Below are 23,930 nucleotides of genomic sequence, written 5' to 3'. Positions count from 1 at the left end.
CGAAGTCGTTTCGAGAAGAAAGAACTCTCAAGTTTAGTCCACAACATGATATCAACTGAGGAAGGTTCAGAAATATCCAGTTCTACTATAGAAAACTATGGAAGCTAAGAACGAACAATAATAGCAGTTCAAGTATAAGATTTACATGCTTTGGAAATTTTTCGAATTCGGTCCATAACGATAGGTATTTCGTTATCAATCAAAGTTGTAAAACAGAATCCAAACCATCCTGGTTCAATACAACTACAGCTAGAGCCAGGGGTAAGATTAACTTTACCTATATCCAACAGCTTTTCCCAGAGCTCAAGTTCGCCTTTCTCGCTGTACGAGCCGATTAGCTTGCTCATATCTGCCCAGCAGTAGAAACCTCCATTGCTCTTGATACATTTGATGTCGAGTTCCTTCAGCCCTGCAGCAAATTTACGATTCGTTTCTCCAAGCCTCTCTCGACTGATCCGAATGAACCTCTGGATGAATTGCTTATCTGAGAGCATAGAAGAAAGGAGGTTCTGGGTTATGGAAGAAACAGATGAGAACCTTGCCAGTTTTCTAGCAGCAGCCAGGATATTTTCGTTCGAAGAGTAGATTGCAGCAACTCTGAAACCAGGAAGTGACATGTCTTCGGATAGATCATATGTAATATGTACTCGATCTTGATCGCTATCGTCTAAGTCGATCATTTCAGCCATGCTCACGAATTCTTCACTTCCATAACTTGATCCTACAAGTGTTTCATTTGATATTATATGGATGTTTTTCTCCCTGGCAAACTCCAAAAGGTTGTAGAGTGTTTCTCTTGGTAGCTGGTTTCCAACTGGAATTGAAGGATTTGAGATTATAATTCCACGAACTTTAAGGCCGCGATTCCTTGCCTGGTGGAACGCTCGATCAAGAGAAGTTGTGCTTAAACTGAAGTTATCGGTACTGCGACACGGAACTGGTACTATCTCCACCCCAGTTCGACACTTTACATCGTTGTCGAGACTGCGTTTGTGATTTAGAATATAAGTTTTGTAGATGAAACTATAAAAACATATCATGATAGAGGATGAACAAGTACCCCGGGTAATATGGCGTTGGAACGAGAAACGCTTGTCCTGGGTCAGCTATGCAAAAGCAAAGTGTTTCAATTGCAGAGGTCCCTCCAGTTGTTAATACTAATTGTGAAGGGATGAATGAGACAGAGTTCCCTACAGCTTGAGACATGAAACTTGCCACAGCCTGTGGTACTCACCAATCAAATCTTCCATTATAAGGAGCTCCATATGGTACTCACCAAGCAAATGCAATACAATAAACAAGAGGTACTGGTACTAGCATAACTTCAATGAGGGGTTGGGTGGGGGTGGGGCGGATAAGTAATCAAAATGGCAATGCCTACAAGTTATGGAGGAAGTTCTAACATCTTCTCTAACAGGTTAACAAAGCTAACAGTAAAGTTATTAATATGAAAAAGGGAATGCTTTCAGGAGATATAAATATCTGGATCAAACATTAACATCGGAGGAGCGTTGGAAAAGTATTCATAATTTCCTTATCGGAAATGAAAGGTCTAGCTCAAAGGTGACACTGAATTGAATACACTTGTGAAATCCCACGTCGGTTGGGGAGGAGAATGAAACATTCTTTATAAAGGTGTGGAAATCTCTCTCTAGCAGACACGTTTTAAAAACCTTGAAGGGAAGCTCGAAAGAGAAAGCCCAAAGCAAGGACGCTGTGGCCCCAAAAGGGGGTGGATTGTGAGATCCCACGTCTGTTGGAGAAGAGAACGAAGCATTATTTCTCAAGGTGAGGAAACCTCCCCCTAGCAGACGCGTTTTAAAAACCTTGAGGGAAAGCCCGAAAAGAAAAACCCAAGGAGGACGATATCTGCTAGCGGTGGGCTTCGGTTGTTACAACAATAGACCATGTTAACCATTATACTCATCATCTATATTGAAATCTCACCACTTCATTCAGTATAACTTTCACAATGGTGTTCCAAGGTTGATTCAACAGAGTTTGTGCAGTATCTAAACACAACCAAAGAACAGTTTCTGCAGTCTCCAAAAGCCATTCATAAATCATACTAAGAACAATAATCAATAATGAATAAAAACAGAGCCAGTCAAACTTCTTCAGCTACTAAATCTCTCCATGTCAAAAATGAATTCATACAGGCAAGTGGAAACGCAGCTAATTCAAAACATTAATCATAGAGAGAAGACAAAAATTTGATTACCAGTTTCAAATCCGGCAATCCATCTGAAGGCTGGTAACGAACAGTCCCAGCTACACTCAGCTCATTATGATTCCCTCCTCCAAATATAGCATCCCTTCCATTCTCCGTCAGCCAATTTTGCACCAAGTCGGAGGATAACTTCATCGTTTAATTAAACATCCACAATCATCAACACAGAAACACAGAAACCCATAAATAAAGAACACTAATCTTGCTGACACATATTCAAACCAACAAAAAAGCATAAAGCTACCCACCTTATTCTCAGCAACAGATAGCTGAATAATCCCTGTCGGATTATCCAATTCGTCAAATGAGTCCTCCAAGAACCTCCTCATTCCAACGAAAATCGGAGAATCCCCAATTCTAGCAATCGAATTAGCCCGACCCGAAACGCAAACATGCCCGCTCGACCTCGGCGAGAGGAAGGTCCGAGACAATGTTCGAGGCAGCACAGAGAGCTCCACTAACTGATTACTCGACGATAACGATGAGTTCCCCGAAGAATCCGCCTCCGGCGACGGCGGAGAGTCCCGGGTCTGGTCTGACCGATTTCGTTTCAAGTAGAGCTGAAGAAAGTAGAAAAGAACGCACGGTATAACAGAGCCCAAAACAACGCCGCCTCTTCCTTGAACGACGCTTTGCAGAGGTACTACGACTCTCATGGCGGCTCTTCCACCACAGCTAGTGGTGGCTTCTGCTTCTTCGTCAGTTTTAGAATTGCGCGTCCGGAATAATCGACTCTGGGTCATTGCAGAGTCATTTCAATTCGCCGGAACCGAAGAGAAACCGCCGCCAAGATGGCACAAGGGACTTCGTTTCCCCGACACTCGACGGACGAGCAGAGTCCCGGCGGACAAAGTTGAATTATTCGAACATTTTCTTTCGAAAATAATTTCAAAAAAAATAAAAGAATTTATTATTTTATATTACATCGGGATTTTCCGCGCCGATTCTTTTGGCTTTAAGGCGGAGCTGAATTAATTCGGACTTGGAAGGATTTAATATTTTACGATAATACCCTTTGCGTAATCTTCAAATTTTTGTTTTGTCTTCTAGTGCGAGAGAAATAGGCTGTATTTTATTTTGCATAAGCCAAATTTATTTTCAATAATCATTTATTAGAAAATATAAAATAAATATAATTACATTCCATAACAAATTTCATTTTTTATACTATTTCTATTATTTTCCTAAAAATAGAGGTTTTAAAAAATGGTAAGTTGGGAATTAAATTTTGTAACAATTTAATATATAATAATTTAGTTCGTATAATTGTAATAATGGTAAGAAAAAATATATTTATTAATATTTAATAAAGGTGTATGCGGGTTAGGTTGGACTGATATTTTTTTTTCTTTCTTGATTAACTTGTAATTTCGGGCTAGTTGGATTAGTGACTCAAACTACTCGAATATAGTTCACAACACAACCCAGTAGATTGGGTTGGGTTGTCGAAGTTTTTTTTTAATCATTTAAAAAAATCATATTTATCAATAATACATGTTACAATAATATCTAAAATATAAAAAATTTATAATTCACAACGTTTAGTTCTTTTTTATAATATTAAAAATAATATACGAAACAAATTATTTCTATGAATTTTTTGTAATTAAAGGGCGTTTTTAAGGGTTTTCTATTCTTGTAATAGTGACATAATTAAAAGTTTATAGGAAATTTTTAACATAACCGATAAATTTTGATCAAGAGAGATAAAATTTAAAATATTCGATCGATAATGAAGAGGTACAAAGCTGGAGCATAGTTGGCACAGTACTTAACAAATTATTAACATCCTTCGTTATGAACACACATAAGATGACATAGAAAAAAACCTTATTCGGTCCAAAACCAAAACCCTATCTTTTCTTGTTGTCGGGACCATGGCATGAAAGGGCTCAATAAATAGTGTCTATAAATACCCATGCCACCAAAATGGTATCTCAAAATGGCCGACCTCTCTCGTCTCCTCTTCTTCTTCCTCGTCGTTCCCATATTTTTGGTTCGTGAGGTTTCGGCAATAACCAATCATACGGTCGGGGATCAGAGTGGTTGGACCACTGGAGTCGACTACTCGTCTTGGGCTGCTGGCAAAACGTTCTTCGTCGGTGATTTCCTAGGTAACCTTGTTCATGTTTTGTTGTTAGTTTGTCGTTAATTGTTGTATTCGACTTTTTTTTTATTGTTTCGAATCGGAATGAATCAAAGATGAAGAAAGAGTTTAATTTTCAAACCATAATTTTACTTTCTTAGTTAAGAATTTTTAATATAGGCCTACTGCTAATAGATAGCTTCCCCTTAAGGTTTTTAAAAGGTTTTCACAATCTCTCTCATAATTCACCCACTTTTGAGGCCACCGTCCTCACTGACACTCGTCCTCCTCTCCATTCGATATGAGATCTCACAATCTATCCCTACAGAGTCCAGCGTCCTCGCTGGTACACCGCTCAGTGTTCTATTGAGAGGTTTCTACAATCACTCTCACAATCCACCCCTTTGGCCCCAGTGTCATTGCTGACACTCGTTTCCCTCTCCAATTGATATGGGATCTTAGAATCTACTCCTTTAAGGCCTAGCGTCCCTGTTAGCACAACGCTCGATGTCTAGCTCTGATATCAACTGTATCAGCTAGAGTCCACCGCTAGCCGATGATTGTAATCTTTCGACTTTCCATTTTGAGCTTCTCCTTAGTTTTTAAAACTTTATGTTAGAGAGATTTTCACACCTTATAAATAATGTTTTGTTCTACTGTTCAACCAATGTGAGATCTCACAATCTACTCGTTCCAGCTCAACATCCTTGTTGTCACTTATTTTCCTCTCCGATCAATATAAAAAATTTGTTCGCTACGATTTTTTTTTTCTTTCTTTTTTGCAGTATTCAGGTACAAGAAAGGGGTGCACAACGTGCTAGACGTGGACGTCTCGACGTTCTCGAAGTGCGCGAAGCCTAAAGATCAACGGCCATTGAACACCGGAAACGATTTCGTTCCATTGACTCTTCCTGGGTTCAAATGGTTCATTTCAACCATTGGCCACGACTGTAAGTCTGGTCAGAAGCTTATCATTTCAGTGGAAAACCCACCACCCCCAGCCAGCGTCCCACAGTTCGCTCACCCCCTGTCCACTCTTCCATCGGCGTTCGTCCCTGCTCAGCCGATACCCATGCCCCCCGCCTCTTCTCCTTCAGCGCAATCGCCTGCTCAGAATCAAACTACCCCACAATTGCCAATCGTCCCAGCTCCAAGCCAAAACATCCCACCATCGCATTTGCCTGGTCCGAGTGCCACCGCCCCGCCGCCGTCCGGTGCCGCTGCCAAATCCCCTGTTTCCGCCTATCTTGGGGTTTTGGTGGTGGTGGCTGCCGTTCTGGCTGGCACTATTATATGATCATGGGATTGAAATTTTAGGCATTTATTTTCAGCATTGTATAAATATATCAAGACCAATAAATTTGACCTCAATAATAATATGATATTATTTATCTAAATTTTTTTATTTCACCCAAAAAGATTTCATGTGAGTTACATACACATGATCTTTCATTTATCTAAAATTTTGATTATACTTCAACCCTTCTAAAAAATATTTACAAATGATCATAAATTTATCCTTAATTATATGAAATACTAAAACATGAAGCTCCAAAATGTCCAAATTCATCTTTGGGATACCAAAACCATATATATAATTAAAATAACCAAACCCAACAGAAAAACATTCAATACGTTTGAAAGGTTGACCTATTCGAGAATCTCCGAATCTACGCTTATTTTCAACTCCCCGAAGCATTTCGTCGCTTACTACGCGTTTCTGGGTGCCTAGGTATCCACTATAAGTCTTTCTTCGTTTGAACCTCTCCCTTAACTTTAAGGCTATGCCATCCTAAGCTGCTGCTAAATGGAAGGATCTTATCAACGTCCATGAATGATAAATCATTAGATCGAACTGCCGAATTGGAAAAATGGATGCTATCATATAGCTTTGTATCGACTAAGTTCATGATTTGGAGATAAGCGGACTCAAACCGCTAACATCTGCCACAGGGTAAACCACCGCCTCTCAAGCCCCCGACTAATTCTACCATAGAGGCCAACGATATAGTTTGCTTGAGCCACGAAACTGTCATGGTTAGAGTTGGAAATTCAAATATATAGCATAAACTTGATTAATTATATAATCATTCTTTTTGTTGGGTTTTTTTGAAAAATAGTTTAGATGACACCCGAATAAAAGAGAGGTATGTGAATGAACCAAACCCACATCCGAATGAGAGCGATTTAAACGACTAAGAAAGACTTAAAAAAAATCCAGTATCTCAATCATAAGAACTCATAGTTAAGGGCGTTTAATAGAGATAATTTTCAGTCTTAGAAGCGAGGAGTAAGTAACGTGCTCATATTGCAGAAGATGTAGTCACAGGAATGTAGAAAAATGGTTGAAATAAAACAATAAATTAATATTTAATTAAGAATTCAAATGTATTTTTGACTTATTTCATCTTTCCACTATATTTTTAAGGAATAAACTCATAGAGATCCAAGTGTTGAAACAATGCAATTAGGTATATATATATATATATATGCCTTTGTAAACATCTCCAAGAAATTTTCTAAGCAGTTGCATTGCCGCTGGCGTTTCTCCACAAGCTGTCAAAAGCCACCCCCACCCGTCTTCTTGTATGCTTCAGCGCCCATTCAGCAGCCCGCAGCCCGGCCGTCCATGGCCGGCGCCCCCATCCCACACACACACCTATCTTTAAATATGCCTCATTTTCCATCTCCTCTCACACCCAAAAATCAAATCCATCTCCAAATCTCACAACTTCATCAATCTCCTCCCATGGCCATCTCCACCTCTCATCTCTTCCTCTTCCTCTCCATTGTCGCCATTTTCGCCCCTCCCGCTCTCGCCACTAATTACACTGTCGGAGATGACGCTGGCTGGAACACCAATGTCAATTACACCGCATGGGCTCAGGGCAAGACGTTCTACGTCGGAGATTTCCTCAGTAAGTTGTTCGTAAATAAATTTGACTTTTACATTATTTAGTCACAAATTGACTAATTTAGGAAATGATCATGTATTTATAAATAAGTAATACATCCTCCCCTCCAACACTATAAGCCTCAATGGCCTCCCCTTGATTGAGGCTTGACTTCTTTCTCAGTAGCCCTAGAACAACGTACACTATTTGTTGGACACCTTAGTCACTTTTGACTACACCCTCTAGGCTCACAATTTTTTGTTTAATATTTGATGATTCTATTGTCATGGCTAAGTTTATGGCATATTGTTCCGTTTAAGCATAATCTCTCATAACTTTGCTTTGAGCTCCCAAAAAGTCTCGTACCAATGAAGATAACATTTCTCACCTATAAACTTATCTTCCACTAAATTAACTAACGTGGGACTCACTTCCAATAATCCTCAACACTTAAGGCCTCTTCACACGTCGAAAGTAAAGTCATGAGAGCTTAGGTTCATACTATCGTGGGGAGTGGTGATTCATAATATTTACTGGTTTATTTATTTATTATTTTTTCTTCAGTTTTCAAGTACACAGCAGGAGATCACAATGTGTACAAGGTGAACGCCTCTGACTTCCAGAATTGCACGGTCCCAGCTGACCAGACTCCATTCAGCACTGGAAACGACCCCATTTTCCTGGCCAAGTCTGGAAAGAAATGGTACATTTGTGGAAAAGATGGCCACTGTGGGCAAAGTCAGAAGCTCGTGATTACAGTGATGGATATGGCTCCAGCCAATTCGCCAGCACCGCCGCCACCATCGGCAGCAACCAAAGCCGTTCTTTCCGGCCAAATTGGGTTCGTGGTGGTGGTGGTTGCCATTCTTGGGATGATGATGGCTTAGAAGGGGATGTTTATGTCATTCATCTATTTTATTGTTTTGCTTTTCATTGTTTGAGCATTCCATATTTGATTATGTTTTGTTTCGGGTTTTATTGGGTTGCTTTCCTAATTTGACGAGTCAGGAATAAATTTAGTTATTTCTCGATTCTTCCTAATGTACTATTAACGTTGCGGTCAACTCTTTAGAGCTTGACTTTTCGTATTCAAGTTTCTTGGTTATGATTAGCTCTTTTTTTACTAAATCTCTAACCTCATCCCTTAATACTTACTCGTTAAATACTTATATCCCTAATTTACATTTTTCTAATTCGATGAAATAAAGAATTTAGGAGGAAAGTTATATAATTGATTAGTGGTAAAATTATTTTTATAAAAAAGTGTAAAAATTGTTTATTAATTTAAATGTTTTAAAATTTAATTATAATTATAATTATAATTTAACTTATGAAATATCATCATTTTATTATAATCTTTTATCTTCTTCTATTGAAATAGTTATATTGAGAATTATTTTTGGAAGAGTTTTTTATTTTTATTTTTATTGTTATTATGGGTTGAGAATAAATTAAAAAAATAAAAAAAATAAAATAAAAAAGAAGGGAGAAGAGAATAATGGGAGTAGAAAAAAATGACGCAGTTTCTTCAACCCTCCATTTCTCTGCGTTCACTGCGTAGAGGGTTGCAATTTTCATCTTCTTCCTCTTTCCATCGCTCTGGTTCCTTCAGATTAAGATCCTTCTGTTGCCGAATGTCGGCCGATTCTGCAAATCGAAGCCAATCCATCACCTTGCCCTGCCAACACGAGCAACCTGTGCAGATTCTCGCTGCACCCGGTCTCTCCGATTCCGATTTACGGCAAGTTCGATTCCCTTTTTCCACTCGTCTTTTTCTACAAGAGAATAACTATTTTGTTGAGGCACTATTTAATTCTTGATATTGCAGGAATGCTGTGGATTCATCGTTGTTCAAACAATGGCTGATGAACTTGCAAGGTGAGAGTGGGATTTTAGCCCAGGGAGCCATGTCTCTGAAGCGCGTGCTTATCCAGGTGGTGGAAAATAAACTCATCGAGTATTAGCTTTGCTTTTTTTTTGGGAAATCCACTTTTGGTCGAAATGTAATGGAGGAATTTTTTGTTCAGGGAGTTGATATGTTCGGAAGCAGAATTGGGTTTCTCAAATTTCAAGCCGATATCTACGATAAGCAAACCGGGAAGAAGGTATTTGGCGATTTTGATAGATAATCATTACTTGGGAAGTGAATTTTAGCAATGGTTGTTCAAAATAACTTTGGATTATTTGGACAACACTTTGTAAAGTGTGGAGCTGTTTAACTCATTTAGTAAGCAATCATAAATTATAATTAGATCACTGTTACTACTATCACTTATTAAAAAGTTCCTCTGAAATATGCTCTATTCTTATCTCTTCCCTTTATGTTAATCAGAATGAAGCCATATTTGTTGGTATTATGCTAAGGAAATCAATTAGGCACTAATGTAATTAGATTTACTCTTCTGATAAACTTGGGGGAAAAACAATGCTCTTGTTTATAAGGGTGTGGATTGTGAGATCCCACATCGGTTGAAGAGGGGAACGAAGCATTCTTTATATAAGGGTGTAAAAAGTATTTTAAAACCTTGAGGGAAAGCCCAAAAGGGAAATCCAAAGAGACAATATTTGCTAGTAGTGGACTTCAACCATTACAAATGGTATCAGATTTAGACACTAAGCGGTATGCCAGCAAGGATGCTGGCCTCGATGGAGGTGGACACCAGACGGTGTGCCAGCAAAGACACTGGGCCTCGAAGGGGGTGGATTGTGAGATCCCACGTCGGTTGGAGAGGGAAACAAAATCTTTTTTTTCAAGGGTGTGGAAACCTCTCCCTGTTAGATGCATTTTAAAAACCTTGAGGGGAAGCCTGAAAGGAAAAACCCAAAGAGGACAATATCTGCTAGCGGTGGGCTTAGACTGTTATAACATAGCTGTTGTTTTCCACGAACTAAATGTTGTATAGGTCCCAGGTATTGTTTTTGCGAGAGGACCTGCTGTTGCTGTTCTTATCCTTTTGAGTTGCGAAGGAGAAACTTATGCTGTCCTCACTGAGCAGGTAGATGTTTATTTCGTTTTATATGTTATTATTCTTTGAAGTTTATGAGTTTTGTTGAGAATAAATCGTTAGCCATGTAATTGGATGCTAATAACTATCAGAGGTCACAATTTTTAGGTTGTTTATATTGTGAAACACTGCTTGAAAGTTGAATCTTGATCACACAGAGTTGAAATTTTATGTTTAAGGTTAGAGTTCCGGTTGGGAAGCTCATGTTGGAATTGCCTGCTGGTATGTTGGATGATGATAAGGGGGATTTTGTTGGCACTGCGGTTCGTGAGGTCCGATCTCTCTCTCTCGCTCTCGATGTGATGCAACTTTATATTTTTGTAATGTGGAAAAAAAAAAAGAAAAAAAAAAAAAGGTTCCCTGAGTTTATGCTGATATACTAATATGTATGGTAATTTGATTCTCTTTTCTATAGGAAATCTTTGTATTTTCTATAGAAGGGTGAAGGGTTTCTTTGGCTTTTGATGTGTGCTTTGACGTGGTAATCATGGCAGGTTGAAGAAGAAATTGGCATTCGATTAAAGCTTGAGGACATGGTCAATCTTACTGGCTTCTTGGACCCATCGACGGGATGCAGAATCTTTCCTTCTCCTGTAAGTTCATTTTTACTGATATCAATGGTTCAAAATTTGCCCGTCGTGAGTAGGCTAGTCTTTTCCTCCGTAACAGTCAAAGCCTACCGTTAGCAGATATTGTCCACGTTGCCCTGTTACGTACCGCCGTCAGCCTCATAGTTTTACAATGCGTCTCATAGGGAGAGGTTTCCACAACATTATAATGGTATGTTTATTTCCCCTCTCCAACTGATGTGGAATCTCACATCCTTAGATTCCTAGAGATCCATGACGTGGATCTTTAACTGCAATGTTTTATTAAGAGCTAGTGTCTCTTAATCTAAGTTAAGTTTCTTGCCCAACATAGTTGTATGAGTTGCTAGTTGTACGAGGAATTATTAGCAGATATTTTCTTCTTTAGGCTTTTCCTCTCTTTCCCTCTCAGGCTTCCCCTCAAGGTTTTTAAAATGTATTTGTTAGGGACAAGTTTCCACACCCTTATAAGGAATGTTTCATTTTTCTTTCATCGATGTGAGATCTCATAATCTACCCCCTTAATGCGTTTGTTAGGGACAGGTTTCCACACTCTTATAAGGAATGTTTCGTTCTCCTTCCATCGATGTGAGATCTCATAATCTTCCCTCTTCAGGGTCCAGCGTCCTCGCTGGCACTCATTCCTCTCTCCAATGGATGTGGGATCTCACATTCTCACACCAGCATATAACATTCGATTGGGTCTCACTTTCTCCATAGACGATGATTACCCAAAAAGTTTCCTCTCTTCTAACTAATTCACTTGTGACTTACCCTTTTTTGCAACTTCTTGTCTACACGTCGACTCTTGAATGCAGGCATATCCAAATAACATCCTTAGTTTTATACATTGTGGGTTGTTTTGTGTATGAGCAATACTAAACATTATGTTACACGTTGGTGGTTAGGGTGGATGTGATGAGGGAATTGGTCTGTTCTTGTACCGAGGATCTGCAAGTAAAGAGACAATTGCAGAGCTGCAAGGAAAGGAAACCGGACTCAGGGATCATGGTGAGCTGATTAAGGTTCATGTTGTTCCCTATGAAAAACTGTGGCGAGTTACAGCAGATGCGAAGGCTCTAATGGCCTTTGGACTCTATGAAATGGCTAAGAAGGAAGGGCTTTTGCCTTCTTTGAAACAATGCTAGCGTCTTCTCTTCACCATTGAACCTTAGACACATGTTTTCCTTCTTCAATTCAACTTTTTCTGCGTAATGTAAAAGGTTAACTAGTTCCTTAAGGAATACAATTGTGCTTCATGAAGTTGGACTCATTATTAGAAATGTCTGTCTATGGGGCGGGGACGGAGATGAGGAACCGTTCCCCGTTCTGTACCTCATCCCCCCAGCTATTTCATTCTCCTTTTGTGTGAAATTCTCCGTTTATTTTTTTGGAGATAGGGTTGGGAATTCCAGCCGGGAATTTGCCGAGATTGGACTTTGATAATGTTCCTCATCTCCGTCACCTATTTCATTCTCTTTCTGTGTGAAATTCTCCATTTATTTTTTTGGAGATAGGATTGGGAATTCCAGTTGTTCCCGAGATTGGACTTTGGTAATTTTTTTTCCATTTATTATCCTTTTAAAAAAATAGTTATTTTAAAGTTTTCATTTTTTTCCTATAATCTTTACAAATCTTTTGTGTTATCTGTTACTTTCGTCGAGCATTTTCTAATCATCATTTCTTTAAGATCATTTTTCTTCGTTGTTTTGGTTCTATTGTGTACTATTCATTTCTCACTCATTTCATTCACGTTTCTTTTAAGTTTTTCAATTATTCATAAATTTTGAAAATAATTATTTTAGTTTCTACATTTTAGATATTGTTAAAATAACATTTATCGCTTTTAAAATAATTTCAAACAAATTTTTAATAATTTAAAATTAATTTTGATAGTATGAAAATTGTGTTAAAAATTATAAAATTAAATATTAAATTAATTTTGAATACGTGTTTAAAAGTGATTTTAACATATGCATTTTCAAATATGGCTTTTATTTTAATAAATAAAATTCGAAGTTAAATTAAAACTCTGATTAAGGTGTTCGTTTAACCATTAATTTAAAGAATTAGAAAATAAATCCATTTATCATTCTCCAATGGAAAAAGAAAATAGAATTATAAATAAATATATTAAAATTGAGTTAGGAATTTTAATTTTCTTAAAATAAAAATAGATATTTTATATAATAAAAATAAAATATTAAATAAATGATGAAAATAACTTTAACCAACTTTTAAAGTTAAAAAAATTTACAATACAAACAGTTGAGTCGAGTCTAAAGAAAACATATCAACCCGATCTTTAAAGTTAAAAAAATTTACAATACAAACAGTTGAGTCGAGTCTAAAGAAAACATATCAACCCGATCTGACCGAAGTCAACTCATGAAACATATCAACTTGATCTGACCGAAGTCAACTCATGATTACCTCTACGCTCAATAGGAAACGTTTATAAATTTAGGGTAACATACAAGACACATATCCTAAATTTTTTTGCTTCCGTATTTAAAAAAATAATAATAATAATATTTGTGTCTTCTAGTTGTAAGTTAGCCTAATTTTTTTTCCAATTAATAATATTTGTATTAGTTTTTTTCCCCCAGAGTACTGATTCTAGTCTGAATTTCTAATAATAATAATAAAAAGAGTAAAATTCACGTCTCCAAACTAACAAATTAGATGAGTTATGATGTTATTTTAAAAAATTAGTGAATTATTGACGGATTTCATTTAATAATCTCTCAATATGGGTAGTGGTTTGAGCCCAACTGTCCCAATTATATGTATTATTTTTAAAATACAATAATAATAATAATAATAATATATTATTATTATTATTATTATTATTATTATTATTCTTTTTTAGTTGCTGTTTCTTATGTTTGCAAAATTTAAATATGCGTTGAATATAACTCAACAAAATATATATATATATATATATATATATATATATATATCAATTTACCAATTGAATTGAATATTTTAATTTTTTAAAATTTCAATATAATCTTGATTGAAAAATACTTTATGGTTCCTTTATGGGTTAATTGGATTATTGTGTTATATGAAATGAACCCCTACTTTACTTCTCTATTTAAATATTTTTACATAATTATTTTTTTAATCTCAATATTTATATCACATGTACACCTCTTTAATATTCTATTTTTATGTCGGTCACTAATATGTTTCTGGTAAGTTTATAACTATAAACAAGGTAAATGTTCAAGAGAGATATCCGTCGACCGAAAATGATATATTGCTACTAATAATTTACTATTATATTTTTTACGCTATTAATATTATATTTTCTATTATAAGAATTAATATAACTAAAGGTGTACGAAAGAATACTAAATTAGTATTATTTATTATTTTTATTTTTTTACTAAATTAGAACTATAATAGACAAAAATAAGTTGTTATGTAACCACACGTCTTGGAATACATATTCCCCTTCCGATAATTTTTACATTCTCTCGTGACATTGTCACATTAACTACTTATTGTTTGTAAGACCGAAGACTATCTCCACAAACCAACGAGTTATTATAGTATGTTTTGTCTTCACCCACATGTATCCTAGGAAAATACCATGCCGTTACTACACTTGAGCCATCGAAAAAGAAGTTGCACATTATTTGGTATACGTAGTAATGAGTTATTATAGTATGTTTAAGTCTATCGTTTCATCTAGATGCGTTCTCGATTCATTTATGTATCTATTATTTACTCGAACATCACAATTTCTATTTATTTGAGTATCTAGTCGAGAAAAAATGGAGTAAAATGAAATAAAATTCATTATTCAAATGTTGTTGATTCTTTAATGAACTCTCTCTCTCTCTCAGATTCCCCATTTCCATTTGATCAAGTTGATGAGCTATTTCCACTTCCTTCTCTTTCCTCTTTTGACCATCCTCTTCCTCACCCTCCATTCATCTCTCCCAAGGACAATACTGACGATGATCTCACCCAAATCCCCAAAAATGGCCTCCCGACACGCCCGACGACATCGAACACAAAAAGAAGAAGATTATCCATAGAGATGTTGAGCGCCAAAGAAAGCAAGAAATGTCCACTCTTAACGCCGCTCTTTGCTCACTTCTACCTCTCGAAAATCTCAAGGTAAGAAAACTTACAAAAACATCACCCACCCAAATGTTTATAGAGTAACTTTAGGAGAATACACGAACTTGAATAAGTTACTAACTTATGGAGCAACTATAGGAGAACTGGTTCTAATTGCCAATTATATGACAGATTGTTGAGAGGGAGTCTCATATTGGCTAATTAAGGAGTTGATCATGTGTTTATAAGTAAGGAATAGTCTCCATTGGTACGAGGTCTTTCGGGGAAACCAAAAGCAAAATCACGAGAGCTTATACTTAAAATGGACAATAACATACCATTATGGAGAATCGTGATTCCTAACATGGCATCTAAGACATGCTTTTAATTTAGTCATGTTAATAGAATTCTCAAATGTCAAACAAAAAAGTTGTGAGTCTCTAAGGCGTAGTCAAAAGTAACTTAAGTCTCAAACAAAGGGTGTACTTTGTTCGAGGGCTCCAGAAATAGCAACCGAGCCTCGATTAAGGAAAGACTATTCGAGGGCTACATAGGCCTCAAGGGAGGCTCTATGGTGTACTTTGTTCGAGAGGAGGATTGTAGTTGGTTATGAGTTTATAAATAACGAATAGATCTCTATTGGTGCGAGACCTTTTAGGGAAACCAAAGCAGAGTTATGAGAGCTTATTCTCAAAATGGATAATATCATATTATTGTGGAGAGCCGTGATTTCTAACACAGTTCCCATCTTTCTTTTGAAATAGGGAAAGCGATCAATATGCGATCACATGCAAGAAACAGTGAAATACATACAAAACATGCAAGCCAAGATTCAAATGCTGACCAACAAAAGAGATGAGCTAAAGAGCCTTTTTAAGGATGATTCGGACACTCATACTGTCGAAACATTGCAATCTTCGAAAAAGGACTTTGTGGTAGTGAAGCCAAGATTGGAAGGATTTCAAGTTGTTGTAGACACGGCCACCCAACATAGCTTCCCACTTTCAATGATTCTAAAATCTCTACTTACACAAAATCTCGAAATCATCAGCTGCATTACGACCAAGATAAATGGTAGGTACCTTCACACTATTGAATTTGAAGCTGTCAATGTTGGAACAATCGATACGTCCAAGATCCAACATAAGTTGACCAACTTGAAATACTCTTAATTAGATTAGATCACTTCTCATTTGCATAGCTAGACATGTTCTAAAACAAGTTAAATTTATAGATATTTTTAGTAAAATTTATAGATATTTTTGTTAACAGTTTATAAATATTTTTATTTGATTTCATTTAAAATGAGAAAATACTATAAAATCTATGAAGAATCGCTACTATCATATTATTTCAAACCCTTCACTCTAATTTATAATAATTTTTACTTGATTAGCTTATAAAAATTTAAATTTTAGATTTATTTATTTATTATTATTATATTGCAAAAGGGAAAATAGAATTATTAATAATAAAACCATGAGACGCGGGGATGCGTGCCAAATATGGGCATTTTGGGAGAATGTGTGGATCACATAATCAAACATCTATGCTCTTCATCACTCCATTTTCAGCACATGTATTGTTTTGTATGTTCCAGGTAAAAAGAATTTAAGTGGGTTTATAATCGAAGAATACTCTCTACATTATTACGAGACCTTTTGGAGAAGCACAAAGCAAACCATGAGAGATTATACTCAATATCATACCGTTGTGGAGAGTTGTGTTCGTCTAACATAAAGAATTGGCGAATTTCCTTAGATTTCAGGTAACAGATACGTTACTCCCTCAGGTCAGTAAAAAAAAGTTTCACCCGCCTTAAGAAACTAGTGGTTATAAATGGAGTATTGTTTGTACAAGTTTTTGATGAACCCTTTAACATTGGTTAATCTGTGTTGGGCTTAGAAAATGGAATTCAATATTGAATCACCAATTTCATTTGATTTGGGAGATGAACTCTTCCCTCTCCCTTCAATTTCTTCATGCATAGATAATATCTCTGTTCCTCAGTTCCCCTCCATCTCTCCCTTGGAGAATGATAAGAGTGCGTCCAAAAGGCCCAAAAGAAGCAGCCGGAGAAACCCACCGCCCAACGCTTCCAACGATGAGAACCCCAACGACCAAAAAAGGAAGAAGATTATGCATAGAGATGTGGAGCGCCAAAGGAGACAAGAAATGTCCTCTCTTTACTCCTCTCTTCGCTCTCTTCTCCCTCTTGAATACCTCAAGGTACAATTTTCTTCGATGGGTTATGTTCTTTTTCACAAATTAACATTCTTTTGTGGTAGGGAAAGCCCTCCATATCCGACCACATGCATGAAACGGTTAAGTACATTCAATATATGCAAAGAAGAATCCGGCAATTGTCTGATAAAAGAGATGAGCTAAAAAATCTCTCTGGCGAGAATATGGCCGTCGGTATGGTGGAAACGCTGAATTCCTCACGGAGGGATTCGGTGGTGGTGAGGTCGAAAAATGGATTAGGAATTCAAGTTGTTTTAGACACAACCACCCAACATAGGCTCCCTGTCTCCAACATTCTTCGAGTTTTAGCCGTTGAAGGGCTCGAAATTCTGAGTTGCATTACGATCAAAGTAAATGAGAGGTACCTTCACACAATTGAATGCCAAGTTGAAAGTGACGGCTTCTATCCAAGCATCGATGTGTGTGAGCTTCAACATAAGTTAACCAATTTAGAATATCTTCCTTTAGATTAGAAAATTATCGAATATGTGTTGGGTCATTTTTGGAAATGACCCACCGTCGAAATATGTCAAAACAAATAAGTGAAGTAGTAACAACAGCCTGAGGGAAGAAAGCTTTGGAATAGAGAATGTTTTTCAATTCTTCTCGTTATTGTTAAAATAACATACATCTCATGAGTTTTTAGAGCGTGGGATATACATTTTGTAAATATTTTGATTATTGAGATTGGTTGTTACTTATGGATGCATAAGAACTTTTCTCTCCGAACCACCACGTAAATCTTTGTATCTCTTTGTTTAATTTCTGTTTGTGGGTGTGTGAGTGCGATCAATCTTGTTTCCGCTTCCATTACAATATAGTATGAGAACATTTCTTACCTTAGGTGGTTAGAAAATGCATGTTTAGGATTTCACAAGGGCATTTTTGGATGAGTATGGTAAAATTACTTTATGCCCCTAGGTTGAAATTTTCGAGAAGCATGTTGTTTTATGTATGATGCAAAGCTACAAAGAGCATATGCATGACTAGAGTACAAGTTAGACAATATGGATGAGTATTTGTGCATGATGTGAGAAATTACCAAAATGCCCCTATGATTAAATTTGTGATGAATGTTGATTTATATGCTTTCTACTGTATTAGAAGGGAGGATGGACTATTGTGATATATGCTCCAGGTGATTAATGGACGTTCTCTCTCCATTGAACTTGTTTGCTTGTTTGTGTGGATGATATAGTAGGGGTGTACATGGTCCGGGTTGGGGGATTTTTTTTACCCAACCCAAAAGTTTGGGTTGGTTGGATTGGTGACCCAACCCAACCCTCTATTTTCGCATTGGGTTCGGGTTGGGTTGTTAAATTTTTTTTTTTTTAAGTTTTATTTATCTACCCTTTATAATTATTGGATACAAATCTTAGATGAAATATATTAAAAAGTTCACAAACAAACACAAATCAGAAATAAATAAACAAACAAATTAAAAAAAAAAGAACGAGCGAAAATGGTAACATATTAATATAGTTTAACATTAGCATCATAAAACTAAAGATAACTAACACAAATCATAAATAAATAAACAAAAAAAACAAATTCAATAAAAAAGAACGAGCGAAAATGGTAACATATTAATATAGTTTAACATTATAATCATAAAACTAAAGACAACTAAATACCAACATTTGTTTAGAATTGGTTAGAGTAACAAAAATACAGATCATATAAAGTTAAATAAATAATAAAAATCATTAAGTTGTTCGGTATATAACAAAACTTAAAAAATATATAAAAATATTTTAATTGAAATATGTTTATTTATATGTTGGCTTATATCTTAAATTATTAGAAAAATAAAAATGACGTAGGTATAAATCATAATTAATAAACTCTTGTATTATATAATAAATATTTTAATTGAAATATGCTCCTTATATTATATAATAAATATTTTAATTGAAATATGCTATGTTGTCTTATATCCTAAATTATTAGGAAAATAAAAATGAGGTAGATATAAATCATAATAAACAATATATTTTAAAAGTAACAAATTAATATAAATAGAATAAACAAAACAATCAAATAATAAAAATATAAACTTGTATTTAGCTGGCGTCGAACTCGGGCGTAATTATTTTTGAACTAATCTCACCACTCTGGCAAACCTATTAATACGAAAAAAAACTCTACAATTTATATATTTTATTTAGTTGGATCAACCCGAAGGTTTTGCCCATTAACCCAAAACCGAACCAATTTAGTTCAGGTTCAGAAAAATGAACCCAACCCTACCCGAAATGCTAATCCAACCCAATCCAACCCTTATAGTTCGGGTTGGGTTGGTCCGGGTTGTCGGGTTGAATGTACACCCCTATGATATAGTATGTGTTAGCTCTAGGTGTTTGATTGTATTCTCCTTTGTAAAGAGTGTTTATCTGCACAAAGCTCGAGCGTTAGAGTTAGGTTGACTAGATGGTGACCTAATTCAAGACGCCTCTAATAGACTGAGAACCTTAGGATCGTGAGTGATGGTTAGAGGGTCTAGACCCTAGTGCTCCCAAGTTAAGAAAGACTCGAGGAGTCAAAACAGAGCAACCTGGAGCTAGGAGTTCGTGTTAAGCCACCTAGATGCCTTAGGAATCCAATAGACCTCAACCCCTAGATATGACCAAGGTGAAGTTTAAATTATGAAATACGTTCATAGGTGATCAATAGGTATAACTCCCTAGTAAAGCATGCATGAGAGAACTAAGTTAAGATTTGTGTGCTACAGGTAGTATGATTTACACATTGACCTAGGTCGAACGTTTCCAATAGACCCTACACCTTAGGATTGTGAGTAGCAATTAGAGGTCTGGACCTAAGTGCACCTAAAGACTTGGATTAGCTCCGAAGAGCTAACCCCTAGCGTCCTTGAAATGAGAGATGAGATTTAAGTTGCCTAGAAGCCCCTAAGAATCTCATAGGCCTCCACGAAAACAAAAAAAGACCAAGGTAACTCATCATGCTATAGTAGTGTGAATAATGTCACCCGTCTGTCCACCACCATTTTCACTCTAGTACCGTACCTCAAGAGTCTACTCTTGTTCCCATATTGTGGAGCTAGGTGTCGCTGATTAGGGCAACACAACACATGCCACAACCTAGTAGAAATGACTAGGGGTCTCCTAAATAGAACTTCTATGTTGTAAACCCGTACCTAAGCAGGAGAGCGTGGGACCATGTATGTGACCTAATAGCTGATCGACACACAAAAAATCGCTTCTCCCAAACTCCGGCAACTTTTGGTCCAATGGAAGGATCTATCAACTAACCCCATGGACACTGATCCCTTGGGAGGGTTTGTCAGATTGTTGTTCAAATTTAAAACCAACCGTATCCCATCTCAACCCAAGAAACTGGTCATTCATTGCATAAGCAAGACAACCCACCCAAGTCATAGAAAAGAAAGATTAAAACTAGCATAGACCCCTAAGGGTACACCTAAGTTCAGAGACCTACTCGAAACATTGAGGAACCCAGTTGCTCAAATAACAGTGGAACCTAGGCCTGAACTTCTTAAAGTCCTGAGGAAAGTTCATGGATACTTATAAGGATAAAGATGCAATAATAGCCTACAACCAGATTGCTTACAGAGTATATTTTTATACTCATCCCTTTTCCCTTACTTTTTTTTTTGTGTTCGTAGGCTATCGGTCGAGGTGAATCAGCATTTTAAAGTTGTGCAGTCACACCGGAGATCGTTTCAAACGTCAGCCTATTTTTGTATTTGAGTCTTTTATATTTTGTTTTACAATTATATCCGATTGGCAAGTGATTAATAGCACACCTAGTTTTGAGCATTTGGAACAAAATTGGAACTTTCTTTTTTTATCAAAGTAGTAAGAAAATGGAACTAATTAAGAGAAGAAGGAAACAAACCAAAAGGGTCAAAGAGAGACAACGTGAAACGCTGTCAAGAGTTGTCTAAACACCAAAAATTGCATCAAACAAGTCAAGCAATCCGCAGCTTGCATCTCAATGCTACGAGATTAGTGTCATGTGTCGTGTCACGTGTTTCTTGCACACAAAAGAAAAAAAAAACGTTCATGCACTCAAGTTTTTGTCCATAGCATCAAGACGTTGCCTATGACATCTCGACACTATCATTCCTCATTAGAAATTCGTACAGTTTTTGGGACAGCGTCTCAATGGCAGCATGCCACAGCTACCTAAGCTGAGCTATCAGTCTTGAACTCAATCCAATTCTGTTGGTACACCATCAGTCAACATTGAGCCTGCCAATTCAATACATATTCATCAACCAATCACTAGGAGAGTGACCAAAACATATAGGACAGCATTAAGGTTGCCCCATTGAAAGGTGGCCACCGATGAGGAGCTCGCAGCCCTACACGAGAATCATGCTTGAAAATGTCTCGATGAATCGAGCATATAATATCAACCTTAAAAATTATTATTGGATCACGAATTATACGACTAAGATTTTGAAATCATGCAAATTATTTAAAATTATATAAGAAACTTGTAAAAATAATTTTCAATTTTATAAACAAAAATTTCGAAGATGAATAAATTTGTTTTGTGATATAAAATCATCTAAAAATTTAACTAGACTATATCTGAAGTTAAATCATTCACTATACAACGAAAAGACTAGTGAAAGTTTTGTCATAATTCGACATAATTTTTCAGGACTACAAATATTCCCCATTCGATAGAATTATTGGTTCCACATGTTTGTTGTCTCAAAGATGTTGGGGTCGTGTGGGTAAATTAAGGAAAGTGTGGGGTGTTGTCGTTAAATACATTTTTGTGGGCGAGGGCTTGTGAGTAAATAATTATGGGTGTGAGGGGGTGGTGATTGGCTAATATATTGATGTACAAAAATGGTAAGATGTCTACTTTCTTCCTCCCATTCTTCCCTCAACAACATTCCAGTCGTCCTCAAACGACGTTCTCCTACACCCCTTACGATATGGTTACGTTACCTACTCTTCGCTTCTTAAGAGTCAAGACTATTTCTATAAACCAATACGAGTTATTCCAGCAAGTACTCATCCTCCAACGTCATTCTCCTGCATCCCTTACGATGTAGTCACGTTACCTACTTTTCGCTTCTTAAGAGTGAAAACTATTTCTACAAACCAACATGAGTCATTCTAGCAAGTACTCATACTCCAACGACATTCTCCTGCATCCCTTACGATGTGGTCACATTACCTACTCCACTCTTCTTAAGAGTGAAGATTATTTCTACAAGCCTACACGAGTCATTCCAACGTGTTTTGTTCTTATTCACACGCATCTTAAAAAAATTACTAGGAGGCACCCAACATAAAACTGGTCTGACGAAGTTTCTATAATTAAGCTCCCAAATAAAAGGTACAACTTGTTAACATAAGTAGTGACTTTCAATTATCACCCAAAAAATCAGCCACAGCTTTTTTCTTTTAATTATACACAATTATTCTTGTGATTCAACAATTTTGTCGTTAAGTTAAATTTGATTTAAAACCTGTCAAATATTTCCATTTTTATGTCATTCATCTAAAATAATTCAAATTTTTATGGCTTAAAAGTCAAAAAGTAGAATTGTTTTATGAGAAAAACAACTCACTTAAATAAATTAATTAATACTTAAAAGCCTATTTGGAATTTGCAATACATAAATAACAACAAATTTAAATTATTGATCCGTTTTATTACAATATCCAAACTTTTGCATTTGTTTATTTTAGAAAATATTTATATGTTTTTTTTTCAAATTTATTAATTTATTCAACATTTTTCTTAATTTTAGAGATAAAATAAAGATTTAGGGTCTAATTACGTATAAAATTTTATTTTATATATTTAATATATCGATTTAATTTTTTAAATAATTTAAATTTATCAGAGAACATATAAAATACAACATTAAAAATGGATAACTTATTAATCATATTTTAATTTTAGAGACATTTTAAATTGTTGCCTTTTTTTTTTTTTTTTTTTACCCTTAATTTCAAATTATTTATTTTAATTATTAAATTAATTAATATTTTCATTACAAACTTACCTTTACACTCAAATCGAAGTAAAAGGAAAAAATAGCCCAAACAAATTGAATATGAAATCAGGAATATAATGAATTGACATTATAAACTAATCAAATGATTATATATCTAGTTGGAAAGAGTACGGTGACTAGAGTTTTTGTTTTTTTTTGTTTTTTTTAATAAAACTAATTTTGTACATATGTATTTACATATTACGATTGATAATAATTTTTTTTATAAAAATAATTATTATAATAAGAGAAATCTTTCCAAAATACTATATTATTATTATTATTATTATTTAAGAAAAAGAAACAAAATTTATTACCGTTTATTATTATTATTATTATTTAAAAAATGAAAAAAAAATTAATTTATGACTGTTGGTCATTATTACTATTATTATTTTAAATAAAAAAAATTGAATCATGATACTAAATAGGAGTATTTATTTATTTTTTAAATTAAATATGTTTTTTTTTTAAAAAGTTTTAAGGGTATTAATAAAACTTTTGAAAACTTTAGGGTATGTTTAAACCGTTTCTAAACGTTAAAAAGTATTTTTTAAGATCATTTTAAAAGTTTAAAGACATTTTTTAAACAAAATATTAAAAACTCAATATAAATACTGTAATTTTCTAGTCATTTGTTCAATAATCAAATAAGCACGGAAATAATAGACCACTCAAGTATACAAATATTTTATGCATAGTGATGGATCTCACATCATTCTCGTAATCACATGTGAAATAAGAGGAATTAGAAATTTTTCAAAGATAGATGGTAACTTATCTAAGTATAAAGAGAA

At 35.4% G+C, this 23,930-nt stretch overlaps 5 protein-coding genes and 1 pseudogene across 5 annotated transcripts; 5 read left to right on the top strand and 1 right to left on the bottom strand.

Annotated features, from left to right (window-relative positions):
• Window positions 1-36: 36 nt before the first annotated feature.
• On the bottom strand, window positions 37-3,131 carry LOC111430424 (probable aminotransferase ACS10). The gene is made up of 4 exons (XM_023066660.1): window positions 2,479-3,131; window positions 2,222-2,359; window positions 1,061-1,221; window positions 37-984 (listed from the first exon to the last, which is right to left on the bottom strand). The coding sequence occupies exons 1-4, from the start codon at window positions 2,971-2,973 to the stop codon at window positions 129-131; spliced, it is 1,650 nt and encodes a 549-aa protein (XP_022922428.1). The 5' UTR covers window positions 2,974-3,131; the 3' UTR covers window positions 37-128.
• A 1,041-nt stretch (window positions 3,132-4,172) lies between these two features.
• Window positions 4,173-5,613, top strand: LOC111430224 (cucumber peeling cupredoxin-like). The gene is made up of 2 exons (XM_023066394.1): window positions 4,173-4,344; window positions 5,102-5,613. The coding sequence occupies exons 1-2, from the start codon at window positions 4,173-4,175 to the stop codon at window positions 5,611-5,613; spliced, it is 684 nt and encodes a 227-aa protein (XP_022922162.1).
• Window positions 5,614-7,065: 1,452 nt separating this feature from the next.
• On the top strand, window positions 7,066-8,097 carry LOC111430223 (stellacyanin-like). The gene is made up of 2 exons (XM_023066393.1): window positions 7,066-7,234; window positions 7,775-8,097. Exons 1-2 carry the CDS (start codon window positions 7,066-7,068, stop codon window positions 8,095-8,097), a joined length of 492 nt encoding a protein of 163 aa, XP_022922161.1.
• A 595-nt stretch (window positions 8,098-8,692) lies between these two features.
• On the top strand, window positions 8,693-12,314 carry LOC111430183 (nudix hydrolase 14, chloroplastic). Its single transcript, XM_023066347.1, has 7 exons — window positions 8,693-8,951; window positions 9,039-9,144; window positions 9,238-9,315; window positions 10,114-10,206; window positions 10,395-10,487; window positions 10,710-10,808; window positions 11,711-12,314. Exons 1-7 carry the CDS (start codon window positions 8,725-8,727, stop codon window positions 11,948-11,950), a joined length of 936 nt encoding a protein of 311 aa, XP_022922115.1. The 5' UTR covers window positions 8,693-8,724; the 3' UTR covers window positions 11,951-12,314.
• A 2,323-nt stretch (window positions 12,315-14,637) lies between these two features.
• Window positions 14,638-16,051, top strand: LOC111430222 (annotated as a pseudogene).
• A 736-nt stretch (window positions 16,052-16,787) lies between these two features.
• On the top strand, window positions 16,788-17,596 carry LOC111430345 (transcription factor bHLH118-like). Its single transcript, XM_023066567.1, has 2 exons — window positions 16,788-17,108; window positions 17,168-17,596. The coding sequence occupies exons 1-2, from the start codon at window positions 16,788-16,790 to the stop codon at window positions 17,594-17,596; spliced, it is 750 nt and encodes a 249-aa protein (XP_022922335.1).
• The last annotated feature ends 6,334 nt before the right edge of the window (window positions 17,597-23,930 follow it).

This window comes from Cucurbita moschata, unplaced genomic scaffold (assembly GCF_002738365.1).
Source record: "Cucurbita moschata cultivar Rifu unplaced genomic scaffold, Cmos_1.0 Cmo_Scf00033, whole genome shotgun sequence".
In the NCBI taxonomy this organism is placed as follows: domain Eukaryota; kingdom Viridiplantae; phylum Streptophyta; class Magnoliopsida; order Cucurbitales; family Cucurbitaceae; genus Cucurbita; species Cucurbita moschata.
This window is presented reverse-complemented; position numbering and strand designations above follow the sequence as displayed.